The sequence below is a fragment of the Pundamilia nyererei genome, unplaced genomic scaffold (genome assembly GCF_000239375.1).
Source record: "Pundamilia nyererei isolate P.nyererei 1_Seehausen unplaced genomic scaffold, PunNye1.0 scaffold00095, whole genome shotgun sequence".
NCBI classification, from domain to species: domain Eukaryota; kingdom Metazoa; phylum Chordata; class Actinopteri; order Cichliformes; family Cichlidae; genus Pundamilia; species Pundamilia nyererei.
In genome coordinates this window covers 654,331-664,887 of record NW_005187496.1, presented here as the reverse complement: position 1 = coordinate 664,887, position 10,557 = coordinate 654,331, and the positions used below count along the sequence as shown (strand labels likewise).

At 43.7% G+C, this 10,557-nt stretch overlaps 1 protein-coding gene across 2 annotated transcripts in view; it reads right to left on the bottom strand.

Annotated features, from left to right (window-relative positions):
• tmem104 (transmembrane protein 104) overlaps window positions 1-10,557 on the bottom strand; it is a 71,319-nt gene that overhangs the window by 3,934 nt on the left and 56,828 nt on the right. For both annotated transcript variants that reach the window (XM_005739930.1, XM_013912637.1), the window contains exon 9: window positions 8,495-8,588. In XM_005739930.1, coding sequence (XP_005739987.1) covers window positions 8,495-8,588 — 94 coding nt within the window. The remainder of the gene's footprint in view (window positions 1-8,494; window positions 8,589-10,557) is intronic.

Below are 10,557 nucleotides of genomic sequence, written 5' to 3'. Positions count from 1 at the left end.
AATCAACCCGTGACACCAGGAGTTAGTCATAGCCCAGGCCAGGAGCCAGCTCCTCAGCTTTCATTATCAGCTGTCCTTTAAACACTCGGTGACATTTAGGAAGTGTCACTCGGACCATTATATGCCTCATATCTGCAGTAAAATAATTCTATACCTTAAACTCTGACATCACTCTAAAAGACTGAGACTCACGCGGTCTTTGATGGGAATATCTAACATCTGCAGACCAGCAGCTAAACTGTAGGGATGCAATATGCCACAAGGCAAGCTTTATTCATCTACACTGTACAAGAGGCAAAATAACTGCTGACCAAAGAAGAACCAGGAAAAAAACCTCATTTTGCCTTTGTTTTAGTGTTTTAGTGTTTCAGTGTGGATGTAGAGCTTTACAAAAGAGTAATCTGATCTCTGAAAAAGAATATTCACTTTTATTCACTTAAATTTACTTGCATGGATAAAGAACGAAATCAGCACTGATTTCAGTCTAACTTGGTATATATTTTATATCGTGCACAATTTTAAAAAAGGCAACGACACGACACTGCAAGCTCATAAGGTACCGACTCATCTATCACAAAGCAGCGACACTTTAAAGCGCGCCTTCCTTTATCGTCTGTTTTACTCAGAAAGTGAAGATCATGTAACAGAGAAACATGGCGCTCATCAGAAGCGTTTTTACTGAGGTCATACGTCAAAGGAGAAGTGAGCTAATTTTGTCATAGACCTCGATTCAAACAGACTTCTTTGCAGAACCAGAAAGGTCGCCCCCTACTGGCCACGTCAAAAGAAAGCAACTCCATTAGACCCAGAAGCTGTGTCCATCGTTTAGCTTTCTCCAAAACTCGGGCCATTGTCTCCAGAGGCTAAACTCATGGAATTATAACTGATGGGCCGCCTGATTGAACACTTGCTGAAAATGTAGCCGTGTCAGGAAAACACAACACAGCTACATTTCGCACCCTTGTTTCACGCTTGCCTTGAATTTCACATGTAAGCACAAACTCTGTAAAACCTGTTTCACGACTGTTCAATATTGAATGCATCTTTGGCTTAGGCCCAATGTAATCTGTGGCTCCGGGGAAAGCTCTGCGACTCCCCTGCTACAACCTCAACCCTCTTACACAGAGATGTCAAACGAATGGGCAACACACCAGCTTTCAAGGACGATGACACGCAAAAAAGTCCCTTAATTTATCTGTGCTGTATAGATACTCTTTTTGAATTGCTCTCTCTTCCTACAAAACATCTGCAATGTGTGAAAGAGTCATTGCCAAAACCATCTGTCTGCCCCCTTTGCTCCGCCTGTCTTCTTTCTCCTTCAAACTCTCATCTTTTTCCGCCTTTCTGTCTGCACGAAGCTATGTGTGAAATAGCTGGCAACTAAACCCGTCTGCCTGCGGTACACCAGGGAGACGAAGGTGCAGGGGAAGAGAAAGAAGGCTTTTCTCCATCTTGACACCAACACTCACAGGCTGCACAGGAAGGAAACTAGCACGGGGCTTTTAATTAAGAGTGCCTCAGGGTGGTTGGGCACGGTTACATTACCTAAAGCACCTTTTTCCAAGTCTGGCCAAGATTAAGATGCTGCAGGAGAGCCTGCAAGGACAACGGGGCTGGTTGTACTGGGAAGCTCCCAGTCAAATCTTATTGAAGCTTAAAAATGAAATATAACTCCAAATGCTTTTAAATTGAAAAAAAAAATCGATTGGAAAACATTTCTTTGGCCCACAATTAGAACGTTTTTATGATGATCAGAGACAAAGCACTCATTTATCCCACTAAAGTCACAGGAACCAACTCATTATAATTCAAAGTAACTGAAAGTCAATCCGATGGTAGAGAGGAGCTGAGCACTAGATTGAAGCCTTTCATAATGTGCTCATTTGTCACCGGCCCTCGCCTGCATAATGCTACACGAGGTGGGCAAATCACGTCCGGCCGTGACAATTTTATCGCGCTCATTGCACCTATAAGCCATGAATCTCAATGCTGGAGTACTGTACAGCCGTGAAATGAAAGCATATTAGCTTTGATCACCTTAACTGAGTGCAGAAGTTTATTTACATAGTAAATTCAGTAAGGCCTCATCATTCTCTGGACTGACGTAAGAGACGAGCATAAGGGGCATTCATTACTCCTTAAAAGGCATTATTCAGTGACAAATTACAGGGAGCCGGGTAGTGCGTACACACGACTCTGCGTTAATCTAAACTCATCACGTCTTCTTGTAGCCATTAATGCTCCTGTCTTCTTCTGTGGTTTTTATTTGCTCACCGGAAACATTTCACACATAAATCTCAAATGATTTCAGGAGAATTAGACCCAAAGATAATTTTACCAAGTAAGTGAGCGAGTAAAGGCGTAGATATTTAAACTAAACAGTATTATTTTAGTGCTCTATTGTAGTCTTAGCCAATTCTAAAACCTAAAAATGCCAAACCAGTTAACTGGTTAACCTAAATTAGGTGTCACAAACATCGATGCAGTCCACACTTGCTAGTATACACAACAGGAAATGCTGTGCGCCCTGCTGAAATGACTCCTTTTGGTTTAGGTGATGGATTGAGTGTGCAAAAGGCACTGGAGCTGTTAATGCTACTATTCGCACGTTGATGCAATCTGACATCTCATGGACTTCATCATAGGAGTGACTAATGTCTGATCTGACTGTATACTTGCATATCTACCAGTCATCAGCCATCTTTGGCCTGTGGGAGCTTATTTGGGCAGTTATACTGAAATCACAGGTTATAAATGTTTGAAATTAAACTTTCACAATCACCTTCATGGACTGGATTTCAGTGCCACGTCTGTGCAGTGCACATGTGGAAGCGTGAAAACAACACCCATCTTTCAAAGCCCCTGCACAACATACCATCACAGACAGGATGAGCCATTACCCCTGCACCTACCCGTCGAGATATGCTAATTCAATGCGCCTTCACATAGACACACTGAGCCCAACCAATACTCTCCACCGCACTTGACGTGCGACAACAGGAGCTGAGTAAATTGAGCAGCCACGTATCCCAATCCCCACGACTAGGCCCGTCCATCTCTTTGAGCCAGTGATTTATATTACCTGGATGGGAACGCCATTGACCTTGTGAGGAATGCTTCAACTTAACGACCCTCCAGAGCAAGCTCGTACGGCTGTGTTGTCTCTAGTAGCAAACATAGCAGACGCGGTTAGAGCCAAGGCTGGCAGACTCTCTCAATGCTCCAAGAAGTCATCGACTGCCTTGAGAGAAAGACTCCCAGATGCTATCGGAGAAGAGATGGGAATCCTGGACTCAATCAATGAGGAGAAAATGGTAGAAGGTGAGAGGTGATCAATCTCATGTGCAGTGGTGCACAGGAAAGCTGAAAGTTGGGAGGCCCTGCTCTTTGAATGGAACAACGCGAGTACTTAAGTGTGAGCAATTCACTGATGACTGCAGGAAGGTCAAGGACTTCTGCGCTGTGCTTTGATGCTTAAAAAAGCAGCCGTGCTGAAGAGGAAATGCTGCGCGCTCGAATGTAACACGAGGTTCTGGTGATGCTGCTTGTTTTCTTGTCACGTTGGCCAATTTAAGCATCCCCCCCCTGGCAGTTTTAACGCACAGCAATCTTGCCATCCCTAATTAAGAGAGGTACTCCTTGAGCACTCTTGGATAATCTCTGCAGTAATTAGTAGCTCCGGCTCTTTGCCCAGGTCTCACCAGGGTTTCAGGAATTCTCACTGTGCCGAGCCTCCATCACGTCAAGCCTATCAGGAACAGAGGTAGCGAGCTGCTGGGGCTGTTGAATTACTCGTATTTGTTGGGTGATAAGTGGCTTCCTCGCCTCCTAACGTGCTCTGTGATGTTGGATAGGGCTTTCTCTATACATGGCACAAAGCAGCGCAGCAGTTGGCTGCACCGTTTAGCACCCCATGCTGCAGCTGAGGTTCACAGACACGAGCCAGCCAAACCTCTGTTTCACTGATTTAAATGCTTTGATAAAGATGCTAAATTTCATTTTATTTATATTGCAACAACTCGCAACATCAGTCGCCTCAAGGTGCTTTATAAAAAGGAAACAAACAATGTAAAGAAGTGGTTTATTCTTCATTTTAAAAAAAGGTTAGGACTAAAAAAATAACATTTCTCTGGCTCATTCTACTTTCTCAAAAGAAATTATTAGATTTTTATACTTATTCTATACTATGACTTAAATATGTTGATTTTAAATGACTGTGATGCTTTTTTAAATTGTCCGTGTCTAAGCATTTTCATGTTATTTTACCAGCTAATGTTACAAACTAACCATCACCAGATTCCTGCAGTGTAGCTAGGTTACAGCTACCTGCTTGCTAACATTGTACATACTGCTATTAGCTGCTTTGTCATGTCCAACCCAACTTTCTGTAAGTATACAGTATATATACTGGTTTCCCAGTTGTTACCCAGCAGTGAGTGCGTGCAGTGGACAGTGTCAGCCGTTTACATTTTAATCAATGTTTTTAAAAAAGCCTACAAAACATAATTCTAATATTACGCCTAATTAAGGTCAAATGTCAAATAAATGACGACCACAATGCTAAGTGGATTAAGCATTAACGATTTTTTTAACAAATGGCTGAAACTGCAGCATTACATTTTAATCACTTTAATCAAATCTTTCTGTGTAATGACACCGCCTCTGAGGTAAACAAAGACCTGAGGTCAGTGTCTCTAATTAAAAGCTTAGCTAGTGGATACAGTTGTATTGGATCGTGATTCCTGAACCACCTCAAAACCATCTCTGCAGAAAATCAAAGTGGCCATCACACAAAGGAACATCAATGCTAAGCAGCGAAGCCAAGCAGGCAGTAAAAACACTGAAAGTGGTCGTGATCATGTAAATGTTTAGACGCAAAAACAGAAAAGGTTCTTTGCTCCTGACAGCACAAATGTCACTGAAAGCCAGAACAGGACTGATGCTCTTCAGCTGGTCTCGAAATGTAATTTTTCAGGACCTCTGAACTGTGATTCTGGCTGCTGCTCACTTCATTAAGACCGGCTCATAATTCACCCCTCGCTCTGAATGAGCAGAACCTTTCCAGTCAACAAGCCACCAAGTCCCCCTGAGCTTCAAAAACAATATCTCAATCCCATGGCCATTTAAAATGGCAGTGGGCAGCTGTGAGCATCCCTGCGGGGAGTTTCTTGGCTCTTTACATTATGTTGTTGTAAACTAAGAACATTAGATGGATGGAGAGACCTGCGGCTCGCTGAAACTACCAGCATTTGACTTACAGCAAAAGCTATTTATGAAAGATGAACTCAGGACAAAATCTTAAAGATTTAAAGTGTTTTAAATGAATTACACTGAAATCAAAAAGTACTATTTTATTGGACAAACTAAAGTCACTCCATCGCAGCCATATCCTGCTGCCAGCCAGTCAAGCTAGAGTGTAAATCTATGTTTTCATTTTTCCCAATAATGGGAGATGGGAGTTTCCTGATCCAGGACTGTTTCAGCCACAAACATCGAGTACAAATGTTTAAAGGCTTTCCTGCTAAGTAAGTCTGATGGCTGTTTTTAGGAGCCCTGAGATCCACATGGCACCGACCTACTGATAAACACAGACAGCAGCCCCTCTACACATCTATCCACACGTCTCAGGAAAGATGGCTGGCAGTAATTAATACTTATTTACTGAGCGGACAGGCTGTTAACTTTTTCCCTTTGTCTCATATGACTCAATAACAATTAGAGAAGCTGTGTACTCCTGTAAGTGTTTGGAAAGTGTCCTTCTGCAGCACCAGTAATGATCCACTCTGCTGACAGCGGGCAGGAAGAGGCCGGCTGCAACAGGTTACAGCAATGTCTGCCTTTACCTTATATTTATTAAGATCAATGTGGAAAAAAACAACAAAAATAAGGTGAAGACACTCCAACTACATCTAACTGCAGCTACAACGCATCGTGTATACATACACTGAATATTCATATACAAGCTGTGCACTGTGGTTCCTTCTCTGTCTCCTCGTCCTTCACCAACATGTGAGGTACTTCTGCTGTGAGACACGTTATCGCAGAGATGCAGATGGCCCTGGTGACGTCCTTTATTAGTGACTATAAAGCATTAATTTAGATTTATATGGCACCGCTGCAAACAAGGTGACTAAATGACTGCAGCTAGGAATTCTGGGTTGTATAAAAGGTGTCGCGCTGACCCAGGCTAATGGCGACTCTGCTGAATATCCCAGCATGTCACCGACAGCCGAGCAGCAGGCAGGTACACCATCACTCATGTTTGGTGTAAAAATCGGGGCTCTCTGGACAACGAGGTGACTACAGTTGAGTGGCAACAACTGTGACAAGGCCGGAGCCGAGGGCGGCGGGCGGGGCACCGACGCACCGGCCAGCTGCTACCCCTGACATCAAACGCACCCCGTCCTCGCTCAGGGCATCACATGTGACTGCAGGTGCATCCGGGGACTGGTGAGTAATGGTCAGGAGGGGAGGCAGGGTCTCCTGTCTCATGTGGTCAGTGTCAGTGCCTTCAAATAAAGCGGATACCAACACCCAGGGACACAATATAAAAAACAACTACACAACATACATTTTCCAGATGGTAGAATTACAAAATATGGGGCTACGAGTACGAGCGCCCCAGCTCGCAAACAGGCTTCTTATCGTTCATTTGTTCATATTCTGCATGCAGCCTATTTGCTCCAGCACGTTGACTCGTCCTCAAGACGCAGCTCATGCAGAAATACTCCAACAAGCAATCTAAAACTCAGACTGTCTTTACACACTGGGAAGGCTGCTTGCTGCTCTGCACCAAAAACAAAGATGCACAACTGGACAGAGCAAAGAAAAGGATCCAGGCCGATAATAAGGATCGATGGTGTGATGGACAAAGTAGGCCACGACGAGGGCCAAGACATCTGTGCACAGGTCAGCACTTGGACTCGGAGTGTTACAGAAGGTTATTAAGTCCTCATTTTAACGTGTAACAAAGTGGAAACTGCTGGATGTAAAACAGGACGTGAAAGTCGACACGAAACACAAAAATGTTTTGAAACAGCGCCAACGCTTTAGCTGTCGTCTCTCGTAAAGAGGTCGACTTGCTTCTGGATTGTTGTGGAGCGCTTTTATGTCCGAGAACAGTACTGACCTTTACAGACACTGACTGAATGTGTGCTGTTTGTGTAGTTGACTAAATGTATGCCACTGACAGAGCGGCTTGGTGTGAATGTCACTACAGGAGAAGTGTTAATTGATCATAGAAGATAATTTCCAGACAAAAGGAAAGACTGGGGAGTTTGATATGCTTCACTAGTTAAATGTGCTGCAGGACTGTATATGTTCAGCTGATAACCGGCCTCTTCCCCCAGTGTATCCGTCTGTTTATAGCTTTGAAGGGTTTTTAAGTTTTAGCAGGTCGTATCAGTATTTATCCCATACTGGTAATATGGGCAGCTGAGAGGCCCGTGCAGCTATATTTAACTACTAACTACTACATTTTTATCCCTCTAAGAGCCGGTCAATGACATGATCACTTTACTAGTGAATAATTCATTCACTCTAATGTTCAGTAATCAGCTAGCCTGATCTATTTCAGCTGCTTCAGCCCAGCAAGGTGACGCAGAAATTCATCCACAGGACGAGAGACTTACTGGAGACGCAGCTGATTTTGATGCTCACGTTCAGAGAGAATTATTTAATAGTTAGTTTAATAAGCACGTCTGCTTCTCTTCTCTGCCAAAACTCGACCTAAAGTACAGCAGACCAAGAACAAAATAAGTACGACAAGTTTATCTTTGGCTTTTATCAACAACTTCAACGTAATTTCGATGGTTTAACCCCCGCCCTACAAGAAAAACAGGCTGGTTTTTCTTTTTTAACGATTTGCTGTTCCAGTATCTTCGCTTGTCCACTGGAGCCGTTTTAAATCATTATCCCGTGTTGTTTGGAGCCCTGCAAAAGTGACACGACCAATCAATTGCAGAGCCAGGGGACGCTGAGACGAGGAAGAGGGAAGGATGCAGCTAAAACCCGCGTGTTATTTAGTCAGATGATGGACAGAGCGCGAACGCTGTTGTGTCCGCGTGCGTTTACGTGAGCGAGCGTGCGGCCGTACGGGGGCGGCGGGACTGCCGTGATTCAGTGGTGTTGTGATTTTAACAGTGGACCCAGGACGGGCGGTTTATTTTCATCCGTCGCCATGTGAGTGACGGTCCAATCAAGCTTGGGACGGGCTGTCAAGCCTGTCAGGCTGAGGAATGAGAGGAGATGGGAGTCAAAGACACAGAGCAGGACCAAACCATGATGGACGGACCTTAAACGCAGCAGCCACACAGGCAGGTGAAGGCAGGAGGGAGGGCTGAAAGAAACTCTGAGGGAGACGCCGATAAAATGGAAATATGCGTGTGTGGAAAAAGAGGCTGCAGAAATGGAGAGGTCACAGAAAGCGAGGGGAGAAAATAGTGAAAAGAAAAACAGCACGTTACGAGGGAATACTGCAGGAATGTTTTCTTACCAATCCATCGCATGAGTGAGGTGAGAATCTGGAGATACTTTGTCTTCTGGGCGTTGAAGAAGGTGAACGGGCCCAACAAAACAGTGAACACGCTCTGTGGGAACAGCAAATGGGAAAGCACATTTAGCTAGCTGAAGAAGGCACATTAATTAACGAAGAAGTGATTTACATTTCTTAATTAGGTCAGAAATCAATCACAGTCATGTAAAAGCTGCCTTTGAGTGCTTCACTGTGAACCATAAGAGATGAAAAATACAGAGAATGTAGACAGAAGCACTTTTTATTAACCTCCAAAATTGGGAAAATAGCCACAGAAAAACCACCAATGCAAACTAAAACGGCCCATTACAGTAAAATCGCTCAATAAAAACAAATATGTCAGAGGAAAAAATGAAATAACTCAGAAAAGTAACAAAAGCTCAATAAACTAGAAAAAAGACATCAATAAGGAAAGTGTTTTTATAAAAAGTGTCCAATATATTGTGCAGAGTAACACAAACAGTGCAGGATCCTGAAACCAAACCAAGAGATTAACAGCAAAGTCACGTTTCCTGTGTTACATGAATAATAACCTGTCAGTCAATTTGTTAAATGAAAGAAAACTTCCAACGTGACGTTCTGCTCGTCTGTATTACTGGATCGGACTGTGAAGCTACTGTAAAGTATCTCTTGTGTTCTTACACTGGGCCACAGTTCACCTTCTGTCTGATATAGGTCGTTTTAGCCCCTCCCCCTTTAATCAACAATATTCTGATCGGCTGTCACTCAACATGTTTGGGCTTCTCTGCTCACAGGAATTACCTGCGCATACACTGACCCCGTTATTTGAAACTGTGGCCACCATTATAACGAGACATGTCAGGGGTTTCTTGTGTATGAAAAGCAAAAATACACTTTTAATTTTCAAATGACCAAAAAGAACTATCTCCCCATTTTAAGCCAGAAAAATATCTCATATAACAACAGACAGGAACGAAAACACAAAACTGGAAAAACACTTTCTGGCTTCAGCATCGCAGCTTTTCCCAACTCCTGAGTTGGACTGATCCTGCAGACTTTAGCCAGCAACTCTTTTTTTGTCTTGCAGTTGTGACACTGACATGCAATTCTGAAACGCTATCGAAGACGCAACGTTCCTCAAGTGCTGTCAAAATCCCATCAGCGCTCTCAAAGATGGGTGAAAAGATGAAGAGGTGGCCCAATCCATAGTACAACAAAAATTTCAAATCCTCCCAGGCCACAGCTCTGATTGCCTATCAGATACTTTCTTTATCAAGAGCTGCAATCAGACGCAGCTCAGCTACTGTAGCTCCATTCCCATCAGCTCCCATCAGCTCCCATCACTCCCTCTCCCCCACGCCTGCAAACGTATTCCCTTCATCCGTCTCTTCCATATCCCCGCTCTCTGACACTCTCAGGTCTGACTGCACAGTTTGAGTGGCATGTGATCTCCGAGGCAGTCGCTTGTGTGCTTTTTCATCTGAAGAGCAGCCTGCAGGCTTTCAAAGAGAGGACCTCGCCCTCCCATCAAACGCATGAGGACAGACACACACTGACACACACACACCTCTGCAAGAGCGCAGGATTTCAGCCCAGCAATGGAGGTGCACAAACAGGCTGCTTAACACCTTCCAAAGTACTTGAAAAATAAAAAGAATGAGGCGAATTTAGCACTTTTAAAATTTTGATGAAGAAAACACCGAGTGCCACCAGTGTATCCCTGAACGAGGACTTCAATGGCACAAAATCAAATAATACCAGAGTTTGTATAAAAGGGTGGGTGGATGGTAACACAAAGGTGCTTTTATAATGTTTGAAGACATCGATGGAACTGCTACAAATGGGTTTCTCGTTTTTTCTTTTTAAATTTTCAGACCTTTACTGTCCCCAAACTAGGGCTGAACGATATATCGCATTTGCGATAATATCGCGACATGATCAAGTGCAATTTTCTAACCGCAAAGGCTGCGATTATACTCTGGACATGTCCAAATTCATGAGCTGCATCCTCCTGAGGCCGCATTTGTAGACCGATTACGTCACAGCGACGCGCCGAAGGCTGT